At 42.2% G+C, this 27,937-nt stretch overlaps 1 protein-coding gene and 1 long non-coding RNA gene across 9 annotated transcripts; one reads left to right on the forward strand and one right to left on the reverse strand.

Annotated features, from left to right (window-relative positions):
* Positions 1–854: 854 nt before the first annotated feature.
* On the reverse strand, positions 855–8,923 carry LOC308660895. Its single transcript, XR_014024836.1, has 3 exons — positions 8,149–8,923; positions 3,789–4,716; positions 855–2,116 (listed from the first exon to the last, which is right to left on the reverse strand). It is a non-coding gene; the product is annotated as an uncharacterized lncRNA (long non-coding RNA).
* A 1,464-nt stretch (positions 8,924–10,387) lies between these two features.
* On the forward strand, positions 10,388–27,899 carry OASL (2'-5'-oligoadenylate synthetase like). 8 transcript variants are annotated; one of them, XR_014025424.1, is made up of 9 exons: positions 10,388–10,554; positions 12,487–12,775; positions 14,056–14,193; positions 15,509–15,693; positions 16,830–17,074; positions 17,976–18,126; positions 18,973–19,411; positions 21,353–21,529; positions 23,803–27,899. XR_014025424.1 is itself a non-coding variant. In XM_081320003.1 (8 exons), exons 1-8 carry the CDS (start codon positions 10,396–10,398, stop codon positions 23,853–23,855), a joined length of 1,659 nt encoding a protein of 552 aa, XP_081176129.1. In that variant the 5' UTR covers positions 10,388–10,395; the 3' UTR covers positions 23,856–27,899. The 8 variants fall into 8 exon arrangements, 6 of the variants coding, with proteins under 6 accessions (XP_081176129.1, XP_081176130.1, XP_081176128.1 ...); XR_014025425.1 differs by having other exon boundaries at positions 23,808–27,899; XM_081320003.1 differs by lacking the exon at positions 21,353–21,529.
* The last annotated feature ends 38 nt before the right edge of the window (positions 27,900–27,937 follow it).

The following is a 27,937-nucleotide window of genomic DNA, read 5'->3' on the forward strand; positions in this document are numbered from 1 at the left end:
AAAAATGCTAGTGTTGGATTCTGAAGAACTTTAACCCTATAGAAGAGTTACATTAGTGACAAAGGTGGTTGTGAAGATGGATGAAGAGTCAGAAGAAAAGAAAAATAAACCTATTTCAACACTGTTGCAGTCCTTGTGGCCTTAGGAGGAAAAAACTGAGTTTCTGGAATAGTGCTCCAGAAAAAAGATTAACCATTGTCCATTTCGAAATGACATGTGAGCGCTGACTTTTTTCTACCAGTTCTCGTTCAACTTTATACAATTAGTTATTTCATCTTTTTAAAGGGAAAAAGAATTTTGAAAAAATTCTGGATAGAGGTTTTTTTTTTTGAAGTGTCCAAAACTTTTTTCTTGAAAGTCCTGTGGTTGTGTTTTTATATAACCATGATTTCTTCAAAGTTCTGCAACCCCGGTGGCTTTTTATACTTCAACTAAATTGTAAGAAAAGATGTCCCAGGAGGTTTGCAATTCCATTTCCCCTGTTGCCCTTAAAATATTATTGGGGGGAAATTCTCCTTCCCCAGGACTGTAATTTGGTAGGGATTTTGAAATGTCTTTGGACCCAACTCTAAATACTGAGGTCAGATCCAGGAAGAATGTGGTGGCCTCACCCAGCAATGGAAACTGGACCAGGGAGCAAAAAGAAAGTGTCAGCCAAGACGAAGGGGCATGTGATAAGAACTTTCCAGTACCCACATAGTCTGCCATGGGTAGAGAATTTCAGTGACTCATCTGGTCAACTTTTATAAATGAAATAGAAGGAAGGAGAATTGACACCGGTTTTGCCCAGGAAACTATGTTAGGGGGAAGAGTTGTCTTGATGTAGAAAAATTGACAAGGACCAGGCCAAGCTCTTCAATGTAGGAAGGAGTTTATTTGCAAAGGTTCAAACTGTACCAAGCATCAAAGCGTCTGAACCCCGAAAGGTTCAAATCACCATACATTTCTACAGTTACATTCATCTTGTATTCATACATCATAGTATAGGCGTTACAAAGGGAGGAGTAATATATGATAATGTAAGTAACATCATATAGAGAAGTGAAACATGCCTAGTACAGATAAACAACAGAAAAGGGAGTTGTCAGCAAAGGGAGTATACATGTGATATATGTCAGCCTTGGAAGATAAAAACAGGATGCATATGTCTGGGTCAAGATAAAAATACTAACGGCTGAGTACAGCTGCTTGGGGAAGAGAGAAGCCAAAGAAGTGGGACATCGGTCAGAGGCCTATGCTTAGGCCTCTAAAGCTCTTTCTTAGCCTGAACCAAAGTTTCATCTTGAGGAACCTTTTCAGGGCCATCCTATACCTGAGTGTGGGTCGGGGCTTGCACCGTCTCATATTCCCCCCTTTTTGGCCCTTCTGAACTTTCCAGGAGGGCCACATATTCGCCGCCCTCTTCGGCCAGGTGTTCCTGGCGGAGTTCCCACAGTGCCATTATCTGCGCCGTAGCCTTTCGCTCAGCAAGCAGAGCCAAGCTATTGGATATAGTTCGTACAAAAATAGGGAGGATACAGGGCAGGATTACACAGCCAGCAGCAATGAGGCCTATAAGAGCTACAATGGCCTGTAATCCAGGCAGTTTAGGGAACCATCCACTGAAAATTTCCTGGAACCCAAAACCCTTCCAAACCTGATCCGCATTATGAGTCAGTTTTCTCATTTCAGTTGTTAGCTGCTTTATTACTTGCCCAGTTTCATCTATCTGGAGGCAACAGTTAGTAAGGTAAAATTTTCCACATACCCCTCCTTCCTTTGCTAGAATGTAGTCCAGAGCCAGCCGGTTCTGATATACTGCTGTACGAATTTTGTCAGTAGTTTTTGCCAGTATATTTAGAGCTTTGTCTATCCGCTGTCCTGCCAAATCTAACACTGCTTGCAATCTAATAATCCTATTCAACATGTATATAGGCGTTCGATACCCATAGGAACCATCCTCTGCCCATGTAGCACTGCCATAGGTACATACTATCCGTTCAGAGTTCCATACATTGGTTTTCTCATATTCTGCCAATTCTTTGCAGGGGAAATTGGAAAAAGCATTATCCACATCCCGTTTCCGCCTCTTGGGCCCAAGCGGGTCGTATACTGGGACTCCAAGGACTTGCTTGGTCTGTATTGGTAAAAGGAAAAAGGACGGTTTTATCCATCCCAACACACATGAGCCGGACCAATCTGCCGGTAATTCTTCATAGGCTAACTTGCCACAAATCCAATACATGTTTGCAGGAGCTCTCCAAACAGATCCACCAGGTTGGTTAAGGTACACAAGAATGGTCATATCAAATTTTTCTGGCTTCGTCAGATTTCCTGGAGAGGTCCAAACTGTATAAGTCTCATCCCAGGTACCTAAGCAAATTAAATCACCTACATGGATAGTCCCCTTTCTGGCAAAGCAATTCCTTCCTACCAAGTTGGTGGTCAGGGTCCATGTTATCCCTAAAGTCTCCTTTTGGTTGGTTATATTCCCACTGCGAGACATGTTATTAAATACTTCCGGGTCGGCTTCTAACGCCTCCCAGGGCCATTGTTCTCCCATGTTAGTGCCTCCACACACAAAACAATTAGTAACAGTAAGTGTTTTAGCTATTTCCTCAGCCAGTTCTATAAACAAGTTCTTAGCTTTTAAGTCAATGGGTAAGGGGCTCTCCAACTCTCTTAAACTGTCATACACCGACCACCCCAGGCTCTTCACCTGTCCATCATAGATTGTCTCCTTAGTGATAGTTATATAAGACAGTGGGTCACTACCTGTGCCATCTATTCCCAGAGCAAAGCTGTATACATTTGCTATTTGCTTACTTATTTCAAACCGTATCCTGTTGGTTCCATGAAGCCTGATTAACCCTGTAATATATTCACACCCTCCATATCCTCCTCCAGTGTAATCGCATACACAATCCCATCCTGAACAACAATCTCTGTTTCCTGTCCCATCTGTCTTGGCGTACATAGCACAGGGGTGATATGAACTTTCTGTCACCCACGTCCTACATTCTTTATGTTTTTGTGCATCACACAAGTATTTATGATTGTTTTTATATGTATTCTTCCAGGCCTCTGATCCACATGATACCTTACCCTGCACACTGGGGCTTTTATCAATAGCATGGCACCCGTCTATCACTATGTCAGCCCTGTCTTTGTCCCCTGCTGCCAGCATTGTAGTATAGTTCAAAATATATCGCTGATGTGAATATGGAGTGGGGTTTTTAAAGAATCCTGCATAAACAGTGTAATTCAAACGTATAGGTGTCTCAGGCTTATAACAAATTTGATTAACCCTGCCCTTTTTAGTTTGATTACATAAACTATACATAGTATTGTTAGATAAACATGTTCTTCCTGTGGGAATACAGCCCCGTGGTTGTTGTGTGTGATATACCAAAGTATTCATGATGTGAGTCCCATGTCTCGCTTTTGTTATACAAGCCACACACTGCCCCTCAGCCTGTGGAGCAGGACCTCCCGTGTCCATGCGTTGTCTCCTAACAACGGGGTCTAGGTTTCTTACTGTCCGGACAAGAGCTTCAGCCGGGCCAGGAGTAGAGGGTGTATATTCGACAGTCTTTTCAGTCTGAGACCTATACTGTCTAATGTGGCCATCCCATTCTGGCAATCTCAATCGGTAACACAAAACACCCTCTGTGCCCTTGCATCTATGGATCTCCTCCTGTTTCTTCCCCCAAAAACATGGGGTAATATTAAACTGAGAACATGAGGGAGGCACCCCTATTCTAGATATCAGTGTAGATGTGTCATTTCCAAGAAAACACTGTACACACCTTGCAGGAGCAGCATCCTTCGCGCTGGATCTTGGTCTTCTACCCTTCTTTGGCTTCTTCGGACTGTTGGGTAGACCACGACTTCGACCATTGGCCTGAGAATCCAAAATACATGTGCCCTGCCATCCCAATTTCAGCTGGGAAATCACATTAACTTGTTCCCATCCCCAATATAATGGAGTACCACACCTCAATGTCACAGGTGGCTCTCGTTGCTCAGATGGGGTATCCTCACACATACCTCTTCGGAGGGCATAACCCACATATTGACACGCAACTGGATTTGTAAAGCTACGAATCTGGCATGCAATTTTAGCAATTTGATCAAAGGCCTTAGGATGCTGGCATGGATGAGGCAAAACACCATTCCAACATTCCGGTGTGAATGAAAGGGGCGGGTTCCCATCACATCGCCCAAGGCCCACGGAGTAGGTGGATACGATTTGTGGCTCCTCATGGGGGCTACTCCACTGACCTAAATTCTGAATACACACATTAGTTCCTGTCGCCGCCATCAAATACACAATCAGCATTAACAGGAGATATTTGAGCAGCAATAGGCCACATAAGGCAATACCCACCTTGCTGACAAGGATTATGGTCATTTTTGGCACAAGGGCCATAAAAGTAAGCACAAGCAGTGTGTATAGCTCCACAGTCAACACAATGATAGCAGCAACAGCAGTCGGGTAAAGCGCCACACAAGCAATCACAAAATTCACACATAGGCTAAAATAATATTATAAGACTATTTGAACCTTTCCCTTTCCCAAATCTTCTCCTGTGCGTAGACAGCCAGCTTCCGGTGTGGCTGAGCAGAGGTTCTTCCTTTCCCAATCTTCCCCTGTGCGTAGACAGCCAGCTTCCGGTGTGGCTGAGCAGAAGTTTTCCAGCGGCAGCAGAACAGGGTGATGGTGGAAGCAAAAATCTGCATATGCAAAGCAACACTCCAGCACCAAGAAATTATACACATGGCTCTAAACGTCATTTCCATTTAATGGTCATTTTAGTAGGGGCATGTTTGTTGACAATGGCTTGCCATCCCGAGTTTGCAGCTGCCTTCACCCTTGTCCAATGTATCCATGATTTAGATTCAGCAATCTTAATGGCTAAAGGGGAGACTAAGATGACTGTATAGGGCCCCCTCCATTGTCCCTTTAAGGGCTCCTTTTTCCAGTGCTTGACCCACACCCTGTCCCCTGGTTCAAATGAATGACATTGTGTGACCAATCATGGGGGAGACTGTTCCATAACATATTTCTGTAACCTCTGCACTTGCTTGTTCAATTCTTGTACCATCTCCAAAGTACACCCCCCCCTTATGTCCCAAGTCTGGCCATCCCATCAAGTTTCTTCTGAGTAAATTAGGCGGGCGGGCAAACATCAATTCAAACGGTGACAGCTTATACTGACCACGTGGAGAACTACGAATTGTGAATAGAGCCAAGGGCAGAGCATCTACCCATTTAAGATGACTTTCTGCACAGATTTTAGTAATCCGTTCCTTAAGGGTCCTATTCATTCGTTCGACTGTTGCTCCAGATTGTGGGTGAAAGGCACTATGAAATCGCCATTTAATCCCCACTGCCGCCATTACCCCTTGATTGACTTGATTTACAAACTCAGGGCCATTATCTGAGGAGATATGGGTGGGAATCCCAAATCGAGGAATAATCTCTTTTAACAACACCTTCACCACCTCCCTGGCCTGCTTAGTCTTCGCAGGAAAGGCTTCCGGCCACCCAGTATACATGTCCACTATCACTAACATTGCCTTGTAGATACCACACCTAGGCATATCAGTAAAGTCTATCATGACATAGTCCATAGGAATATAGGATCTTGGAATTGCTCCCGGTGGCAACACTGGACCCTGTCTTGGATTTACCTTGGCACAAGTCACACATTTGGCAACTACTGCTGTAACAATACCTGCCACCCCATTAATGAAATAATCCCTATTCAAAGCTGCCTCCAGAGCTGATTTCCCCATATGGGTGACTTCATGGGCTAACCGAGCCAATTCCCAAGCAACACTGGATGGTACAAAGATCCGTTCATCTGGTAGTACATACCATCCATTATCCACCTTGGCTTGTAAATCAGTTACTGCCTTCAAGCTTTCCTGTGTGGTATAAGTGGGCCTTAAGTCTGGAGGGATAACACCCAACACCATCACATTTTGCACAAGCAAGGTTACCTCCTGTCCACCTCTCTTTGCTGCCTCTCTAGCCTCCAAATCAGCAGCCTGATTTCCTTGTGCTATTCTGTCCTCTCCTCTTTGATGCCCTTTGCAATGCATTACAGCCACTTTGCTTGGTTTATGCACAGCCTGCAACAACTGAGTTATCAGGTCAGCATGTAGAATGTGCTTTCCAGCTGAATCTCTGAAGCCTCTTTCTCTGTATACTGCTCCATGGACATGTAATGTCAAGAAGGCATATTTGCTATCTGTCCAAACATTTAAACACTGACCCTCCGCCAATTCCAAGGCACGTATTAGTGCCCATAATTCAGCTACCTGTGCACTAAACCCTTTCCCCAGGGGTCCACTTTCTATAACATGATCATCATCCACGATTGCATAGCCAGCAAGCCTCGTCCCATTCACAACATAACTCGATCCATCAGTAAACCAATTAAGTTGGGCATCAGGCAAAGGTACATCAGTCAAGTCTGGTCTACTGGAGTAAACTCTTTCCAACACTTCCAAACAATTATGCTCAGCCTCTATCTCTGTAGGCAATAAGGTAGCTGGATTCAGTCTATTTGACACAATCAACTTGATTTGGGGGTTCTCAATCAGAATAGCTTGATATTTAGCCAATCTCTGCCTACTGATCCAAAGGTGTCCCTTAGTATCCAACATTGACTGTACAGCATGAGGAGTATGCACATTAGTGGTACTGGAGAATGTTAATTTATTACAATCCTGTATCAATTCTACTATAGCTGCTAAAACCTTCACACAATGAGGCCATCCTCGGGCAACCCCATCTAATTGCTTAGATAAATATGCCACAGGACGTTGCCAGCTCCCCAGCTGCTGGGTTAAAACCCCAAGTGCCATGTTCTTGCTGGTATCCACATATAAGTTGAAGGGTTTCTGCAAATTTGGCAATGCCAGCGCAGGGGCCTGAGTCAACGCCAATTTAATATTTGTAAACGCATTCCTCTGTTCCTTTCCCCATTCTAATGGTTCTGCATTAGATCCTTTAGTGGCTGCATATAAAGGGGCAGCCATTAAAGCAAAATTTGGGATCCAAATCCTGCAGAAGCCTGCCATGCCTAGAAAACCCCTCAACTGTCTTTTTGTCCGAGGTTCTGCCAGCATCAAAACAGCCTGCTTGCGCTCAGGACCTAAAGCTCGGCTCCCTTTCTGAACGTCATATCCTAAATACCTCACTCGCTGCTGAACTAATTGTGCCTTCTTCCGGGATACCCTATATCCACACTTCAGTAGTAAATCCAGAAGGCCCTTAGTATTGATCCAACATGTATCCTCACTGTTGCCAGTAACTAACACATCATCTACATATTGTAAAACAATATTCCCCCGCTGGCAAGGTACATAATCTTCAAGATCCTTTGCCAGGGCTGCACCAAACAAAGTGGGAGAATTCTTAAAACCCTGAGGCAAGCGTGTCCAAGTATATTGTGTTTTAGTCCCTGTATGAGGATGTTCCCATTCGAATGCAAACAAAGACTGACTCATAGGGTGTATTGGTATAGTAAAGAATGCATCCTTCAGGTCGATTACAGAAAACCAACTAGCTTGAGGGGGGATCAGACTAAGGAGGGTGTAGGGGTTTGGAACAGCTGGGTGAATGGTCACAGTTAAGCTGTTCACAGGCCTTAAATCTTGTACCGGACGGAATGATTTATCTGGCTTCTTTATAGGGATGATGGGGGTATTCCAGGGGGATTGAGTACGTACTAGTATACCTGCCTTTAAGAACTTCTGAATGGTTTCATGGCTAGCACAAATTGCTTCCCAACTCACGGGCCTTTGTCCAATTCGCACTGGAACAGCCCCAGGCTTCAGTTCCATTATTACCGGAGGATGATGTGCAGCAAAGCCAGGTGGATTGTCCTCCGCCCATAACCCAGGCACCTTAAACAATTCCCATGTTTCATCAAGCAAGGTTTCATCCACCTCCTTTGTTACCATCAACCTCCATGATTCTTCGAGTGCCGGACGTTCCAACGGTCACCAATAGGAATTGCAATGGCTTAACCTCCCACACAACCTAACGCGGACTGCTTTAGGGACAATGTTGTCCTGAGTCCAGGAGGGTGATCAGTCCCCCTCTTCTGTCTTCAAATGAGACAGGCACACCAGAGTTTAACAAATACTCGCCTGAAACGCGTTGTCCACTCCCCGTCCTGGCCAGGAATTGTTCAGACCACCGTTCCTACACTGCAGGGTTCTTGGACTCGATCAGAGCACCGTCGGTACCACCGAGTTGTCACTGCTGTCTCCCGGAGGCTGGATCCCCCGCGGCGCCTGGAGAATGTTCAGGAGTGACCACCTGATGGGCCCAAGGGGTTGAACGGGTCTCAGCAAAATATTGCCTTGACCAGTGGTCCTGCCACGGTCGCCATTTGATGTAGAAAAATTGACAAGGACCAGGCCAAGCTCTTCAATGTAGGAAGGAGTTTATTTGCAAAGGTTCAAACTGTACCAAGCATCAAAGCATCTGAACCCCAAAAGGTTCAAATCACCATACATTTCTACAGTTACATTCATCTTGTATTCATACATCATAGTATAGGCGTTACAAAGGGAGGAGTAATATATGATAATGTAAGTAACATCATATAGAGAAGTGAAATATGCCTAGTACAGATAAACAACAGAAAAGGGAGTTGTCAGCAAAGGGAGTATACATGTGATACATGTCAGCCTTGGAAGATAAAAACATGATGCATATGTCTGGGTCAAGATAAAAATACTAACGGCTGAGTACAGCTGCTTGGGGAAGAGAGAAGCCAAAGAAGTGGGACATAGGTCAGAGGCCTATGCTTAGGCCTCTAAAGCTCTTTCTTAGCCTGAACCAAAGTTTCATCTTGAGGAACCTTTTCAGGGCCATCCTATACCTGAGTGTGGGTCGGGGCTTGCACCGTCTCAGTCTGACCTACGTGTTGTTTTGGAATGTTAAGCTATTTTGTGTAGTCACATTGCAACCTCACCCACAGGTTTCAGTCTCATATTTATTGTATGATACATTTTGTCCAAGAAACAACTCAAAAATAGGCGAAGGCACCGCTGGAGCCAGATATAAGGAATTAAGACTTTTCACCACTGAGAATTGTTTCATACGTATTTCATTCTTTTTCCTACCACTAGGAATTGAAATGGAGAGTCTGGTGAGATAAATTATGCCTAATATCTCAGGGTATCATACCTGAGATCAGCCTCTTGTGTTTTTTACATAGTTTTTACACCTACTAGGCCAATTGGGGCCTTGCATGGGGGCTACTAGAGACCTCGGAGCTTATTCTCATGCGTGTATTTACAGAATATTGGCTGGATACAGCAGAGCCTCCAGAAGATCCAAAGAATTATATGAGCTTCTTCCGCCCCACCTGCCCGCCCAGTGCTGTGTTCTGTTAGGTGTCCCAAAGGTGCTTTTTCAAGAGGCAAATGGACTTTCTGGTTTTTCTTTCAAGACGTTTCTTTTCTCGTGCAAGAAGCTTCTTCAGCTCTGTTCTCTTAGGTATGGCTGAGGAGCGTTTCCAGCGCACTGAGAACCGCCCCAACCCGTTGGCTTCGCGGGTTTCCTCATTCTAGCCCGGGCTGAGACTCGGAAGCCTTTCTTTTGAGGTCCTTCAGCCTTTCCCCTCTCTGACGGTCTTGGGGGGGGGAGGATGGGAGCGGTAGTCCTAGCTAGCACCTGAATGCGGGGTACACGTGGGAAATCCGACAGCCGCTCTTCACGGCCGCTGCTCGAACTTTCTTTGAACTGGATATCCTGGGCTCTAAAGCGAGAGGTTGTGTCTCCAAAGATGTTATGCCTAACACGTATTTTGAGTGTTTCGCCAACCCTCGTTTGCAGTATTCCCCGCCATTCACCCCTTCGCTCATCACTTTCTTTTCCTACATTTAACTTTCATTCACGAAAGAAACCGAAATTGTCTCCACCTTCTAACTTTTAAGGTAGTCTATGAAAATACTTTTAGGAAACACACCCCCCCAGTATATATTTAGAGTTAGAGAACTTCGATTAGTAAGAATAGTAAGTAAAACGTTATTCTGCACATTTTATTATGTTAAATGTATTCCAATACTTTTATAATAGTTTCCATGAAAGGTGGAAGTTTTTACAACATAAACAAATATCTACTTTGTTTTATTCAGATACAAAATACTTGCTTACTGTTTTCCACGCAATAATTTCACAGTATTGAATATGATTTCGTTTCAATTGTTTTTATTCCAATCCAGCTTTTTATATACGGTATTTGAAAGTACACCGTCTAGTTCACTGTCTAGTCCACCTTAAGAGCTTGTGTGGTGACATCAGAGAAAGGGGGGGAGCAGTAAGATAAATAGAGCTGCATGGCTCATCCCAGTATAGCACAAGTGGACTGCCTGAGGGAGACAATGGAGCTGTATTCCAACCCCTCTAACAAACTTGATGAATATATTGCTACACACCTCCACCCCAGTGAGGAGTTTCAAAAGAATGTCGGTGATGCTGTCGACAGAATTTGTTCTTTCCTGAAAGAAGACTGCGATATCAACGTGATCAGGACAATAAAGGTGAGTCTTGCTTGGTCTAACTAACCCAACTCTAGTAAGATGACTTCTCAGATTCAGTGGCACTGGCTCTTTGTGCCAGCTTAGTTACAGGGCATCAAGTTCCCAGCCCTCTTTTCAGACTGTGAGTTCAAATATATATTGCCTGCCTTAATAAACGTGGGTGCTGAAGTTAGGAAATAAATGCCAGACTTCATGGCAGTGAGGCCATGTCCATGATAGACTCTCAGCAATTGACATGCATGCTGGTTCAGAGGGGAGATCTTTGGGATGGGAGCAAGAGCACTACTTGCTGTAAAGCAGCGGTCCCCGACCTTTTGGGCACCAGGGACTGGTTCCGTGGAGAGAGGTTTTTCTGTGGACTGGAATGACTGTGGTTTTGTGTGCTGCCTGCATTCCGCAGATGGGCTTCACTTCTTTGTGTGGCCTGGTTTCTGGCATGCTATGGCCTAGTGCTGGTCCACGGAGGGATGTTTACTGTAAAGAATGTGAAAGAGGCCTCCTCATGGTGTTACATTATATGCAGTGACCCTGAAACTGGACATTAACCATATTCTAATGAAAGGTGTTGGCCAAACTATGGATTGACCCAGTCAAATGCTAAGTCATTTTTTTTTAATCTGGTGTGAAGGATCCAATTATCACGTAAGGAAGGGAAACTGCAAAACCTGTTTATTTTATATAATAAACAAAGATGCACTCTCGGATTAAATCACAAAGCCAGATTTTTCAATTGTTTATGTTCCTCTCGATCTTTTTTTGCCATCTCACAGAACTGTTAAGTATTATGCTATTGCTTTTATAGCAATAGCATAGTTCTTAGATTTATATATCAGCCTACAGTGCTTTACAGCACTCTCTGGGCAATTTACAATGTCAGCATATTGCCCCCAACAATCTTGGCCTTCATTTTCCCAACCTCGGAAGGATGGAAGGCTGAGTCAACCTTGAGCTCCCTCAGGATCAAACACAGACTGTGGACAGAGTTAGCCTGCAGTACTGCATTCTAATCACATTCTTCATTATGGTATAAGAAGTTAGACTACCATAGTGGTGCAGGGATTAGAATGAAATAATGAAGGCAAACTCTACCCACAACACGTAGTTTGATCCTGACAGTGCTCAAGGTTGACTCAGCCTTCCATCTTCTGAGGTCATGAAAATGAGGATGCAGATTGTTGGGGGGCGATATGCTGACATTGTAAACCACTTAGAGAGGGCTGTAAAGCACTATGAAGTGGTATATAAGTCTAAATGCTATCGCTATGGTCATGCATCTACAATGGAAGCTCTCTGACATGTATAATAGAATCTGAGAAGACATTTCCTCAAAACAACAAAATTGTTGTTGTTAAGGGGGAAAGGGATATATTTTTAATTGGTCCATAAACTAGCCAGAAGAATCAGGGGAACATCTGTGGCTGCCTTTGATGAGGACAAAGGGGTTTCCAGCTACCAAAGGAGTCTGAGTTTTTTTTCCCTATACTTATCCTCTACAAAACTTTGCCACATCTTATTCTGTTGCCTTGTCTATGGATGTTTCTTGTCTATGTGTCTTCATGTTTTGGGGTTAAAATTATTCTTTTGCTGTGCTTTCCTTAATACACTCTTTCAATGTTTTCCTCATGTGTGTATTTATTCCTTTCAAATCCATCGGTCCAAGTTACAGTATGGCAAAATGCCTGTTGAAGAGCAAGGGATTAGATTTGAGGGTTGTTGGGTTTTTTTCACATGGGGCAAAAATGAACAAAATACACTTGCTTTTCTGCCTACAAGTGAGAAACCCAGGTCTACCAATGAGACATATAAGTATAATTCCACATTTAGGGCACAAGTGTTTCTCCTTTGTCTTAGAGTTGGTAAGATATTTGCTGTTTTAAATGAATAAATTGTGTGAGAGAAGATGAGTGAACATTTGCTTCTTTTCTTTTAAAGGCTGGGTCTGCAGGAAAAGGAACAGCGCTGGATATGAGTTCAGATGTTGACCTGGTTATCATCCTCAGCTGCTTCTCCAGCTTCCGGGATCAAGCAGAGAAGCGTGAACGTGTGATCAAGGACATTGAAAAGAGTTTGAAGAAGTGTATCGAGACAATTGCTTTCAAAGTTAATATCTCCCCACCGAGGCAGAAGGGAACTCCCCCACGTTCACTCTCAGTCCTCATCCAGGCAAAAAAGAAGACGGAGTCGGTAGAGGTGGACATCCTCCCAGCATATGATGCTTTAGGTGAGGAATCTAGTCACAAGCTTTCTTAATAACTCTGCTATTAGCAAACATAGAAACTATAGAGCATAACTATAGAGCACCATCATGGGTCCTTATATTCTGCATGTATCAGGAGGCCCTTGCAATGGAGACTTGTGCTTATCACCTCACAAACAACAACAATAATGTTTACAAGGGACCTTCCTAGGAAACTCAAAGATTCAGCTGGTTCATAATGTAGTGACTTGACTACTAATAGTGGGAAGTAGGGTTTGTAGTGTCTGAGATATTCTGAGTTGACTCCCTTGGTTACCAGTATGCTTCCAAGCCTAATCCAAGATCCTGCGATTAAAGTTGCACATGATTTTGCCCTTATGTTCCTGCTGGATCATCTGTCCCAGGTAGGATCAACCTGCCCTAATTATGTGAAGTATATAGGATACTTCTTGGTTGCTTCTTGGTGCCTTCATGCCTTCTTGGTAGCAGTCCACACATTATGAAATACTTGCCCCCACCCCCCAAAGAAAGAGGAGTCACCACTTTGCTGGCATTTCACAGAACGGTTCTAATAGAACATCTTATTCTAACAGTGTAGAAAGCAGGGAGACAAGCTTGAATATTCAGAAAATATTATGTAAACAAAGATAACAGAAGGATTCCTTAAGTTCTGAAAAAGAGAGACAATTTTAAGAAGAGGCTCTGGATAGTTTCTCCTGAATCTCTAGGGCAGTGGTGGCAAAGCCATGGCACGTGTGCCAGAGGCGGCACTCAAGAGCCCTCTCTGTGGGCACGCACACCGTCGGCCCAGCAGAGTTCGCTAGAGTAGTGAGTACATGGTGTTTGGAAGCGACAGGGCAGGAAGTGAGCAAGCAAGCAGCGTTGGCCCCCTGGGGATGCACCGGAGATGGCGAGGGACTGGTCTCTGCCACCCTTGTCCTGGCCTGCCCATCCCGCCCATACCCACCTAGTCTGCTGTGACTACCCACCCAACGGCCATGCCACCCAGTGGCCATGCACACTCAGTGGGCCACACACACACACACACACACACACACACACACACGTTCCCCCTGAGAGCACCACAATGCTGATGTGGCCCTGGCAGTTTGTGATAAATAAGTGGGTTTTGGGTTGCAGTTTGGGCACTTGGTCTCTAAAAGGTTCGCCATCACTGCTCTAGGGTATAAAAGAGAGGGATAAGAAGCTTCAGGCTTGCAAGATTCTGTTATGATAGCCTTTCTCAGTTACGTGTAATGATGGTTTCCATGTGGAATCTGTTCTGTGAACTTGTCTTTTTTGAGGGGTTGACATCAGTCTTGCAAATCTCATTGTGCCTCAAGGAGGAATCATCAGAGTGAAGAGATGGGAATGGACATGTCAGTTGTTGATGACCTTAAAATGCCAGTGGCGTAGCGTGGGTTGTCAGCACCCGGGGCAAGGCAAGTAATTTGCGCCCCCTAACCCGTGGATTTTAGCACTCGATTCTCTTCCACTAGCTCAGGAATTCTGGGAGTTGAAGTCCATGAGTCATAAAAGAGCCAAGGTTGCCTACCCCTGAGTTAGGTTCAAGGCAAAAAAGGGTCTCTGGAGAAGAGGGAAAATGCTAGTTTAAAACTGAAACAAGGCAACTTTAAGGTGCCTCAGCTGTGATTTAGGATGAGACAAAGAGAGGACATGGCGTTGAAAATGGTTAATGGGGCATGTTTGTTCCACTCTTAGTGGATGTCAAGATAAACCCCACGAGAGAATGACCTTACAACAGATGTGAATAGGCTTGGACTACGTTTGTAGATTGAGTGCATACATCACATGGAGCGATGATGGGCTTCATCAAGATTTATGATCCCACAATTGGCTAGTTTTCTCCATCTTGTCCTAAACCCTGGATACCAACCACGGTTTATGGCTTAGCATGTGGTGTGGGGTGACCCAACATGTTAGGCAACAAACAATGACTTCCAACTTACAATGCCTCAGCTTCCCAAGGTTATTCCAAAGCCGGAAAAGCCAACCAACCCACCCTGCAGCTTTGCCTGCTTAGGCTGAACCCCAGGAGTTCATACTTGCTGTGGCGCCTGACCTATTTTCTGCCCAGACGCTGCTTATCCAAGCCAAGCCGCCTCCTTCTCTTTGGCACCTCGCCCCAAAGATTCGCCGGACTGGCTGGAAACTCTCGCTGCTGGCGACGTGTGTTGGGGGGGCGTCCTGATCGCCTCCTGCAGGGGGAACCGAGTGGCCGCAGAGAGTCAATACGGCAGGAGGAGGAGGAGGAGAAGGAGGAGGAGGAGGAGCAGCAAGCAGCCGCAGGTGCGGCGGCTGCAGTTGTTACCTTTACCTCCAGGAAAGGAGGAGACGGGGGCGGGAGCTGGGTCGGGGGGGCGGGCTTGCTGGTTGAGAGCCAAGCGGAGGAGAGCCGCGGCGGGAGAAAGAGAGGGAGGCGAGACGCCGCCAAGCCTCCCCACCCCCACCCGAGAAAGGAGGAGATCCGCAGCCGCGAGAGGACGGGATCCCGTTCTGGCTGGGCGCAGCGAATGCGGTTGCTTTCTACGCTCCGCCCGCTCGCTCGCTCCTCCGACCCTCGGCGAAGCAGAATCGTCCCCCTCCGGCGAGCTTAATGGGCGCCCCCCCCAGATGTTGCGCCCGGTGCGGCCGGCCCCCCCTGCACCCCCCACGCTACGCCACTGTAAAATGCACAATAGGATAACAAAATATGATATCATATGATGGTTTCCTTTGGTTCCTTTCTCATCCTAGGTCCGATAACTTCTACGTATGTGCCACCTAAGGAGGTCTATATCAGGCTGATTGAAGCCAATGGGGCCCCAGGGGAGTTCAATACTTCCTTCACAGAGCTGCAGAGGAATTTTGTGAAACATTGTCCATCAAAGCTCAAGGATCTGCTACGGCTGGTCAAGCACTGGTACAAAGAAATCAAGAAGGTGAACTGTTATGAGAAAGAGAGGGGGAGAGGCTGGAATAGTAACAGGAGGAAACAACCAACCAATGTTCGATTGCATGCTCAATTACTTAATAGTTTTAAGTGATTTTCGTAATGTGCTTTGATTGTAGCTTTTATTTTTTATCCCCCAGAGTCACTTTGTGTGAAGTGGGTGGCCACATAAATTTGATAGATAGATAAATTCGATATATTTGTTACATATTTCATAAACAACAGTTCAGTCCAAGCTGCAAAAAAGTCTGGGAAGAAGAAACTAAAACATTCAAAGAGGGTTCACCTTAATAAACTCACCAACAAATGAGGGTTGGGAGCTCCTAGGGCAGTTTCCAAGATTTTGTACTTCTAGTGTTGGCACTGAAACTCCCTCTTCTATACAGAAGTCCCTGTGACCTTTGCTTCCTAGGTCATGTCCTGCTAAACTGGCCTTGACATTGTCCAACCTCTGTACAAACAGGAGTGTGATGTGATTCTCCAGTCATTTCCTTTGCCCAACTTTTCTGGCTTGCCACTAATTAAGCTTTAATCCCACAATAATGGTAAAGATCAGGTCTTATTATGGGCCTCAGTTTTTCTTCCTCAAAAGGGAAGTCAAGAATCAATACTAGTTTTTTTTCTACTCCACCTCATCCTGGGCCTGGATATCCTGGGAAAATATCTACAAAGATCGATGTAAAGCCAACACTACATCTGACTTTTTAGATTATTTGCTAGAGGCAGTATAGGCCAGCTTGCTATAGTATTCAAAATATCCGGACAGGACCAGATAGATTCAGATTCTTTTTTTTAGGAAGAGACCTTGAAAAGCATGCAGGGGGAAAGCTGGTGCAGAAAGAAATAATCTACTGAAATTGGCTGATGGAAAAGCAGCAGCTACAACAAGAATGGGCAATTTGTGGAGTGTGTTATGTCCTAAACCTTTGTGCAGGGGACAGAGTTCTCCAAGTTTATTGAAACTTCGTGTCAAACAACCAGCAGCAATGCTGTTTTACACCAAAACTCAGGACAAGATAACTGAATGTATTAAGTCTCCGATGGGTTTAATACAGTGATATATTTTTTACAAAACCCTGCCCATTCAGAAATGAAACAGTCTCATGATAGTATTTTTTTTGTCAGCAATCCAGCAATCCAGCAATCCAGTCCCCCAAATTGCCCCCCAAATTTGCTCTGGAATTGCTTACTATTTATGCTTGGGAAGAAGAAAAAAAAGGAGCAGAGCAATTCAACACAGCAGAAGGATTTTGCACAGTGATGAAACTGATCACTCAGTACCAAGACCTCTGCTTCTATTGGACTAAATACTACACTCTGGAGGATTCCAAAATAGGGGTACATGTGAAAGGAAAATTGAAGGAATCACGGTAAGGATGCTTTTCTCTTGTTATACAAATGCTTTCATTTGTAAAGTGACAATCAGGCTGCATGTCTTTTGACTTACCTGTTAAATCGTAAATGCTCACATTTACCCTACATGTTCTGGCATTCTTCCATTGCACCTGAATATTTTGGGGCAAGAAAAATACACTTATTATTCTTTGCCACTAGCTAGAAGTAGGAGTGAATGAAAGAAACTGAAGAGTGAAATCTCTCCTCTTTCTACTGCTAGAGGCGATAGAGTTCTTGACTTAGGACTCTAGAGCTGATATTCAGTAAACAAAAGGCAAACATAAAAATCACTCTGTCAACGCTGCTAACATGGAATGTTCTTGCTTGACAAGAGATGAAGAAGCAGCTATTTCATGTGTTAAACTTGTGTATTGCTTTAAGAGATAGGTTTAAGGCTGGGAGGAGGGAGGAGGAAGATTGTACCTCAAGGCGGTCTGAAATAAAAGAAGATAAGAACTTGACAGGTTGTCTAATGGAAGAGAAACTAATTCTTCAAATCAATTGGAGAATGTGATTAATGACAAAAATAGAAAGGTGGAGAATTGTGTTTAGTATATTGTGCCAGGGGGTGGAGATTCAGATTCCAGCTTCCTTCGAGCGAGCATTTGCCACTTGAAAAGTTCATACGTCGGAAACCTGACACACTCATGTTCTCAATGCCACATTTAGGTTGCTTTGTAGTTACTATGTTCAGTACAGGTATTTGAGTGGTATAAGTTAGGGAAGGAAAACACATTAAAACAACATATTGAAAAGTGGAATCTACCTGACACACTGCACTGGAGTAACATTTTTTTTAAGTTCTTGTCATAATTGTGAGTGAATGCTTCACTTTGTATTTTTTAAAAAATATATATGTTTGTGTGTGTATTGCAGTCCTGTGATTATCGATCCAGCAGATCCAACAGCAAATGTGGCCAAAGCAAACATGGAAGCTTGGCATCTATTGGCCCAGAAAGCTTCTGATTGCCTGACCCAGTCTTGTTGCATGAAGAATGAGGAACCTATCAAACCCTGGAATGTGCAGGTAGTGTGCATATGCCATTTTCTTCCTAACAGGAGGTTTAGAAAAATAATAACTTCTAAGTCTTGGGATATTTTAGGTCTGTATAATGTTTACAGGTGGATTATGCAAAGATTCTGAAATTTTACAGGATTCAGTATCTCAAAATCACATGGGTTCCTTCTTGGCTTTCCCCAGTTTAGCCACTGAACCTAGTTTTAAATTGGATAACTGCATCATATTAGAGTTCTGTGTTTAACTGTGGTTTGTTGCATTCTGGGAGTTGAAGTCCACAAGTCTTAAAGTTGCCAAGTTTGGAGACCCTATGCTAAGCCATAATGGCTGAGAGCCTTGGACGAATCCAGCCTCAGCAGTAATTTTCTTAAACAGCGTTCTATCAGTCAGGTCCAAGAGAAGCTCTTTAGGGTTATTCTTGCTTGCTTCCAGGTGAGGAATGAGGTGTGAAGCAAAGCTATGGACTTCAGAAGCACCGGGAGAAATTTTGAACCTCTTGCCGGATTCCCCATTGGGAAATTGGAAGGCGTGTTGGAAATCATGAATGTGTGACCATGGCTGATTGCTGCAGAGCTGCAACAGCCAGAGCTTTGCCAGTACAACTGCTCTGAAGATCTGAAACACTTTCAATTCCATGGGAGTAATAGGTCCTAGATTTCATACGCATTCTGTGGGTTTTAGGTACCTTGATTCAAAAATCATTGTGCTGTGATGAACTGTTTTTGCTAATTGAAGGTTACAAACAGAGAAACACTGATATTATACATTACTGATTTATTATATGTTATTGGTGGAACAGTTATGTTCATAAATAATGTTTAATGTTTTGGTCAATTGTTTCACCTTTTTTTTTAGCCAGCCCGAGATATTGAGGTGACAGTGAAACAACAGACAGGAGCACCTAAAGTTATATCATGCAACCCTTTTGTACCTATCAAGTGGATCAAGAAGCAGATTGGGAAAGAAGGGGGTATCTGTGAGCTATGTTTGGAGGAAACAGCCTTGCAAAATGATAAAAGATTGGCAGATTATGGCATATTCTATAGTACTACCTTACATATTACATCTCAGTTGAACATTTTTGTGAAAGACCTCAATAGCAGAACCACAAACTACACAGTGAACTCCAGTGAAACTGTCCTGGGCCTGAAAAAGATGATTGAAGCCAGCAAACATATAGCAGTAAATCAGCAACGCCTGACCTACCAAGATAAAGAGTTGGAGGATGGAAAGACACTTGCCTATTACAATATCAGAAGCAATGAGACTGTCTACCTGCTCTTGAGGCTTAGAGGTGGGCATTGGGATGGAATGGGTTGGGATGGAATAGAAAATAATGATAGGGTAGGATAGGATAGGATAGGATAGGATAGGATAGGATAGGATAGGATAGGATAGGATAGGATAGGATAGGATAGGATAGGATAGGTGAGGACAGGACAGGACAGGACAGGACAGGACAGGACAGAATATAATCTTCATTGACCATATTAAAAATATAAAACCAATACAAATATACAAGTACATACAAAGAAAACAATAGGATATGTTCATAGTAAATTGCCATCCCTAGAGTTAACTCCAATCTGATCTAAATATTCCATCCTCTTCAAAATGGACTTTGCATTTTAAGAACAGGAAGAAGGCCTAATGATCCAGGCACACACTTATGAGCTATTCCTATATACTGAGTGTTGGTGTTTCTCCTCCTCCTTAAACTGCAATGGATGTCAAGCTTCCAGAAACCTCATGCTGCTTCAGCCATTTCTGTTTCTTGGCTTCCCAACAGATCCAGGGAGGAGGGGGGGATGAATGGAATGTGTATTTGCAGGTGTGAGCTGTAAAGGTAAAAGTACAGATTAGGTGAGACCTGGCTCAAAAACAGTAACTGTGAGAGGGACCTTGGAGTCCTAGTGGATGATCACTTGACTATGAGCCGACAGAGTGCAGCAGCAGCCAAAAAAGCTAATACAATCCTGGGTTGTATAAACAGAGGCAAAGAATCAAGATCACACGAAGTATTACTTCTGCTTTATAAAACCCTAGTAAGACCACACCTGCAATACTGCAGCCAATTTTGGTCACCATAGTACAAAAAAGATGTTGAGACCTTGGAAAAAGTTCAGAGAAGAGCAATTAAAATGATCCAAGGCCTGGAAACTAAAACATATGAAGAACGGCTGCAGGACTTGGGTTTGGCTACTCTAAAAAAAACACCGGTGACATGATAGCAGTATTCCAGTATTTGAGGGGCTGCCACAAAGCACCAGAGGGCAAAACAAGAAACCAAAAGAGAAGTAACCTGGAATTAAGGAGAAACTTCCTAACAGTGAGGACAATTAATCAGTGGAACAGCTTGCCTTCAGAAATCGTGGGCGCTCCATTGCTGGAGTTTTTAAGAAGAGACTAGACAGTCACTTGTCTGAAATGGTAAATGTTCTCCTGCTCGAGCACGGGGCTGAACTAGAAGACCTCCAAGCTCCCTTCCAGCTCTTTTCTATTCTAAAGTCTGGGAATCAAGGTGATTCAGATTATTTACTAAGTAACAAAGAATTTCTCTCATAACAATTGTCTGATGCTTAATTGGGGAATGTGATTTGCGTTGTCAATTTACTGTTCTGGTGCCAATTTAACCAGAGCTGGTTTTCTATTCATCTGTGGTGATATGGTGTGCTCAATAAAGTTTTGCATTAGAGATTGGAATGTCTCTGCTGTGCTTATTTCATTGGGATCATCAGTTGGAACCTTGACAATGGAATTATCATACAATTTCTATATTTTAGGTCATATGATTTCCCAGTGTGGCCAGAAATTTTGAGATACATGAGATCCAATACATTAAAAGGCACCAGACTGTGGAAGGCTGTTTAAGATCTTGGCACTGTATCCATGACAGGATTAACCAGATCAATTAGGGAATTAAATGCATCACAAGAACTCTTAAGAAAAAGGGTTAATTGATGCAGTCAGCTTATTCACAGAAAGTTAAAATTACAGGTAGTCCTTGTTTAATGATCACAATTGAGACCAGCATTTTGGTTGTTAAGTGAAGGGGTCGCTAAGTGACTATGAGCGTGCTTATGATCTTGTTTTAGATTTTCTTTCCTTTCCAGACATGTAAAGATCTTAAGGCTTGGTTGCAAAGTTATTTTTTCATCACTATTCTAACTTTGAGTGGTCACTGTATGAGACGATTGTTAAACAAGGACTATCTATATCTCTACATTACACCTAGAACTGCACAGAGTTGAAGTTACTGCCCAGCCATCTTGTGGAAATTATGGGCCATGAATTTGAAACAAAACCCTGGAGAAGCCCTGTAAGGAATGGAAGAAGGCAAAATATTTGTCTTGGGAGATATGAATGGAGTTTTAGATTTGATCTTAGACAAATGGATACAAGAGGGGAAAAGGTGAGAAGCTTCCACAAAAGATATTTCAATGTATGGATGAACTGGCATGGACACATATATGGAAATTACAAAATCCAGCAAAGAGAGATTACATCTTTTTCTCAGCAACAATTCCATTATATTCAAAAATAGATATGTATTTGGTTTCTAAGACCTTAATACCATCTGTTAAAGAAGTACATATTATTTTAATGACTTTATACAGATCATAATCCGGTTTTAATAACATGGGGTGCTGAAGAAAAGATACTTTTCAGGTAGAAGATGAATGATACTAACCTGCAAAAAGAGGAATCAAACTTCTTTAAAATGTATATAGTACATCAGGAATTTCTCATTCTACTATTTGGGAAACACAGCATATGAACTAAAGTGAAAAAACAAAATTGCAACCAACAAAGAACAATTAGATGCTAAAATAAGAGAATTGGAACAAAAGCATAAAAGTAACCCAGAAATAACCAAGAAAGATAATAGATCAAACAATTGCAAAAAATAAACAGCACCTACATTTATTAGAAATGGAAGAATTATATTTTTAAAAAATGCTTAGGAAAATACTGATATTAGTGATTTCAGCAACATGTAAAATAACATTTGAATAGAATAGAGCTGGAAGGGACCTTGGAGGTCTTCTAGTCCAGCCCCCTGCTCAAGGAGGAGAACTATACCATCTCAGACAAGTGACTGTCTAGTCTCTTCTTAAAAATCTCCAGTGATGGAGCGCCCACGATTTCTGGAGGCAAACTGTTCCACTGGTTAATTGTCCTCACTGTTAGGAAGTTTCTCCTTAATTCCAGGTTGCTTCTCTCTTTGATCAGTTTCCAATTTGGTCTTGTCCATTTCCATTCCACTGTGAATCTGAAAAAGAATTTTATGCAAATAATTGCAGTTGACCTACAGAGAAATTTGCTAAGTTTTTAAGTGTCGAGTTACCTAACATATTGATAGTTGTGCCACAATGCTTTCAAGAAAATAAGTAAATCTGAAATGACTGCAAATAGCCACAAGGTGGTGAAAGAACATCACTAAAATATTTTAAATGAATGAGGAGTGCAGTAGCCATATTTAAATTTTGCATGTCTGGGAAAGCAATTTCAGTTTCATAATAAATAATTGATACACAATAAATCACTTGAAGACAAAAAATTGATAAAACTACATTTTGAAATATAATTAGCAGCGTATTGGGGTTTTTTAAATTCAATCTACATAATCAGTCATAACATTGTTTAGCCAAATTAAAATTACCATTCATTTCCCCCAAATCCACTTTTTAAAAGAAAAGACAAAAGGCAGTTACTTTTTTTAAAAAAAATCTTCTAATAGTTGTTTTCTTAGGAAACTGAATCATTACAAAGCTTGAATTAGGGATGCTGGCTAATTTTTAATGAAAAAATTAAATTGATTTTCATATGAAAAAAGGAAGATATATTACTTCACACAGGATTGCAGCACAGATAGTGGTCTCTTCAGAATTCAAGCCATTTGAGAAATTCATACCCCTGCAGGCAAACACACACGGTCACCTTGCAGCAGCCACTGAGCGTGCCCTGTTCCTCATGTTGTGTTTTGGGTAGCTTCTGACTACCAGCTAAATGTCTATGGAAATTCTCAGTCATCCAGATCATAGTTGTTCCAAAGATGCTTTTTCATGAGGCGACTGATGTTGTATCACTCCCCCAGTCAGAGCTGAAGAAGCTTCTTGGATGAGAAGCGAAACGTCTTCAAAGAAAAACAAAGTCGAGTTGCCTCGTGAAAAAGCATCTTTCGGATATCCACCAACTACAAATGATCTTTCTGCAAGTCTTGGGATGAGTGATGGTTACGTCCAGTCCTTGAGATTCAGTCTGTGGCAGCACCTCACATGATCATGATCCAGGTGCTCAGCCACCATCCCAGATTTCCACCGATTGCCCTGTCTCCACATCACATGATCCTAATTTCCCTCCTTCCCTGCCAGCTTCCCACAAGCAAAGACAAAGGGGGAAACTGGCACCAAGTTGTAAGTCATAGTCCCATGAGGTCCTCACTTAGCAACCCGCAATCTCCTCACTTAATGACAATAACATGGAACAGCTGGAATTGCCATTGCTAAGCAAGGGAAATTCCAGTCCCAATACCAACATTAATTCAGCCACTAAAGAGACAACGGTGATGAAAAAAATAAGTCTACAACCAATTTACAACCATTTATGACCTCTGCAACCTACTCCAGTCACATGAGCGCCATTACAGTTGTTCTGTTTTTTTCTTTCTTTTCCCCTTTGCAGAGCAGAAGAGAAAAAGAGAGGGCAAGAGAGCAAATAGGCCCAGGTATACATGACGAATACACGTGGCTATGCATCAAGCTGGCAGCTGCAAACCCCACTCCCTACTAGCACTGTTGATGTTACCTAGTTTGGGTAATGAAATGTCTGCTAGAAAACAATTAAGCTCAGAGAGTACCAAGGCCCCCTTGATTCAATACTGACCTAAAGTATTCTCCTTTATCAAAATTGGATCTGGGCTGCAAAATCTCAGACAACCCCAGATGGTCGCAGGTCCAAAGAACTTGCTAAATGTTTGCTGCCATCTAATGGTACCCTAGGGTTTTGCAGCTCAAATCCAATAACTCTAATGCTGAAGTGACAGTATATGTTTCTCAAGGTAGGCCAAATGTCATGATGCTGAAAATAAAATCCAGTGAGAAAAGTGACATGAAAGTTTTCTGGGGATTATGTCTGACATTTTCTTGAACAAATGAAATTGAACTCAAGGCTATCTATCTTTTTAGGGGTGAAAATGATTGGCCATCATAAAGATAAAGCAATTTTTGAATGATAATTCCTTACTCAGACAAGGAAGCTTTCTTTTTTTTTATTGAAAAGTTTTAACATACAGTTTATCTTTAACAGTCCCCCCTCCCCCTCCCCCCTCCCTCCCTCCCTACCCCCCCCCGACTTCCCAGAGCTAAATACAAGGTATAGAAAAAAAAACAATCATAAACAACCATATGCTAACAACCATAAACTCTAAAATCCATCACTCTCTAGCTTATACAGGATAATACAAACCTTAATGATATTAAATATATATAGAAAAGAAGAAAGAAAAAAAAGGAAATAAAGAAAGAAAAAGCGAAGGAAGACTTATTCAAATGCTACATGAAACCTCTTAACCCTATATTTGTTCTGGATGTACTCAACCCATTTTCTCCATTCCATAATATACCGGTAACGTTCTTGCGAGTGATCTTTCAAGTAAGCCGAAATCTTTGCCATCTCTGCCAGGTCGGAAACCTTTAAAGTCCATTCTTCTATAGTCGGCAATTCCTCTTTCTTCCAATACTGACCTATTAAAAGTCTTGCTGCCGTGATTAAATTCAACATCAGCTTAGTGTCCACAACCGTAGCCTCTGTAATTATTCCCAACAAGAAGAGTTGTGGACAAAACTTTATCCTTTGCTTGAAAATCTTCTGCATATGCCACCAAATTTTTATCCAGAAGGCCTTAACCTTTTTACAAGTCCACCATACATGAAAATATGTTGCATCTTCATCACCACACCTCCAACATTTTGGTTGATAATTCGGATACATGCTTGCAAGCTTTTTAGGATCTAAATGCCATCTATAGAACATTTTATAAAAGTTCTCTCTTAGATTTTGAGCTTGTGTAAATTTTACATTCCTCACCCAGATCTTTTCCCACGTGTCCATTGTAATAACTTCTTCAGACAAGGAAGCTTTCCTGCACAGAACCATGCAGAAATGAATTCAGTGGCAATTCAATTAAAATGTAAATGCAAAATGAATTAAAACGGCAGCAATAAAACATCATCTAAAATAATTATGGCAGGCAATTAAGCATGTACATTTTCAAAGCCTACTGTGAGAATGAAAAAAGAGCTGGATAGATCTCATACCATATGTCTCATCTCGTGTTTCTCTTTTATGTTCAAAGGAATGCTCACAAACATAGACCTCATCTGCACAACACACTTAACTCAGCTGCTAACTCAGTTAGTCTACCTCCTGGCTATCCAGGCAGCACCCACTCTCCCAATCTAGGTTAAAAGTAATTAATTTGAGAAGTACAAAAAGTTGCCAGTAGCTTATAAGCTACTGATTGCTTTGGTCTACCTTTTCCCAATAGCCAGGCAAGCATTAATATGTGTAGCTTGGGTGCTAAATCCAATTGTTTGGGAGAAAGAGTCTGTTTTTTTCAGACCTTGACAGCGAGTTCTTTAATTGAGGACGTTTCTTTTTTAAACCATTCTATATCAATGGTTCTTTTTCTTGGAACTCTTTCTTTACGATGATTAGAACTACTTTATGGGCCATAAAGCATCCTTTCCTTGGTCATCATAACTCCAAATGGTCATTAAATGATGAATGATAACTTGGGGACCTCCTGTAAAGACATATGAAGTGGTTCCAACAGGTGATAAATGAACAAAGAATATAATAGATGTATATTATTTGTTTTATATATATCTAATTAAAACAGATAGACTCTCCTCTACTTATTATCTATCATCTTATTAAGACATGAACTTTACCAAGTTATAGTAGCCTTGCAAATATACATTTATCATGCTCCTATAATTTCATTAATGTGACTTGACCTCATGCTGGGCAATGCATATACTGTATATATAAAACTCATGGGGAAAGCCTAAAACATTCACAAATGTTACAAAAAAAGCTTACAAAAAAGCATTTTGGAATGGCTAGAAATAGAGACTGGAGCATTAAATGCCAAAAACATAGATTCACTAGAATCTAGATAATAACATTGCATCTATGGATATTGTGTGCGAATCATGATTAGTGTTAGAAAAAAACAAATTCTTCAAGAAGGTTCATCAAAGCATGCATGTTGCAGTAGAATATTTGAATCTGACTGCATACTTAACTACATATATACCTTTAAGCAATATAATTATTATGACCCAGTGTACCATAATAGAGCATGGGTGTTTCATCAAAATAGAATAGAGTAGAGCTGGAAGGGACCTTGGAGGTCTTCTAGCCCAGCCTCCTGCTCAAGCAGGAGAACCTATACCATCTCAGACAGGTGAATGTTTAAGCTTGTAAGCCGCCCTGAGTCTTCGGAGAAGGGCGGGATATAAATGGAATTAAAATAAAATAAAAATAAAATAAATAAAATCTCCAGTGATGGAGTGCCCACGATTTCTGGAGGCAAGCTCTTCCACTGGTTGATTGTCCTCACTGTCAGGAAGTTTCTCCTTAACTCCAGGTTGCTTCTCTCTTTGATCAGTTTCTAACCATTGTTTCTCGTCCTTCCTTCTGGCGCTTTGGTGAACAACCTGGCCCCGTCTGCCTTGTGGCAGCCCTGAGTTACTGGAACACTGCTATCATGTCTCCTCTATTTCTTTTTTTTTTAGACTAGCCAAACCCAAGTCCCATAGCCATTCTTTGTATGTTTTAGTCTCTAGGCCTTTGATCATCTTAGTTGCTCTTCTCTGAACTTTTCCATACTCTCAACATCTTTTTTTTAATATGGTGACCAAAATTGGCTGCAGTATTGCAGGTGTGGTCTTACTAGGATTTTATAAAATGATACTAATACTTCACATGATCTTGATTCTATGCCTCTGTTTATACAACCCAGGATTGTATTAGCTTTTTTGGTTGCTGCTGCACACTGCTGGCTCATACTGAAGTGATCGTCCACTAGGACTCCAAGGTCCCTCTCACAGTTACTGTTTTTAAGCCAGGTCTCACCCAATCTGTATTTGTACCTTTGGTTTTTCCCGCCTAAATGTAAAACTTTGCTTTTCTCCACATTGAAACTCATTTTGTTGGATAGGGCCCGTTGTTCAAGTTTGTCAAGGTCTTTTTGGATCTTGAGTTTGTCTTCTGGGCATTGGCTACTCCTGTCAGTTTGGTGCCATCTGCAAATTTGATGAAATCAGCCAATCAGCCAGTGGTGGGATTCAAATATGTGAACAACTGGTTCTCTGTGTGGATGCCACTTCCGGAAGACCATTCTGGCCCTGGGCAACAAAAAATTAGCTACCAGTTCTGCCAAAGTGGTGCGAACCAGCTGAATCCCACCACTGCAATCAGCCCTTCATCATGCAATTTCTGACAGCAGTTATTAAAGAGACAGAGCAAATTGTCTACCTATGTCTCCCATTTCCAATAATATCCAGTCAGAATGATACATAACACAGAAGATTTACTGCTCATCATTGGTAGGATTACATTTTCAAACTGGAATCTAATTGTGGAAAACATGTTGAATTTAGCAATACATGAAGTAATCGTTTTCCCTGAATTGTTTCACCTTTAACTCTATGAGGTTGTATCTTTTCTTTTCAAATTAAGCAGCTGTATATTAAAATCTATGTGTCAAGTGATGGGGTCGACATTTCTCTCTTTGCACATAAGATAAATT

The sequence above is a fragment of the Vipera berus genome (assembly GCF_964194415.1).
Source record: "Vipera berus genome assembly, chromosome: 2".
Classification (NCBI taxonomy): domain Eukaryota; kingdom Metazoa; phylum Chordata; class Lepidosauria; order Squamata; family Viperidae; genus Vipera; species Vipera berus.

What these genes read in the sequence shown, in the direction of transcription:
- OASL (XM_081320002.1), top strand. Translation starts at nt 10,396, where the DNA reads ATGGAGCTGTATTCCAACCCCTCTAACAAACTTGATGAATATATTGCT. An exon ending in ACGTGATCAGGACAATAAAG is followed by an intron (nt 10,555 to 12,486) that starts GTGAGTCTTGCT and finishes TTTCTTTTAAAG; the next exon opens with GCTGGGTCTGCAGGAAAAGG. An exon ending in TTGTCAGCACCCGGGGCAAG is followed by an intron (nt 14,194 to 15,508) that starts GCAAGTAATTTG and finishes TTCTCATCCTAG; the next exon opens with GTCCGATAACTTCTACGTAT.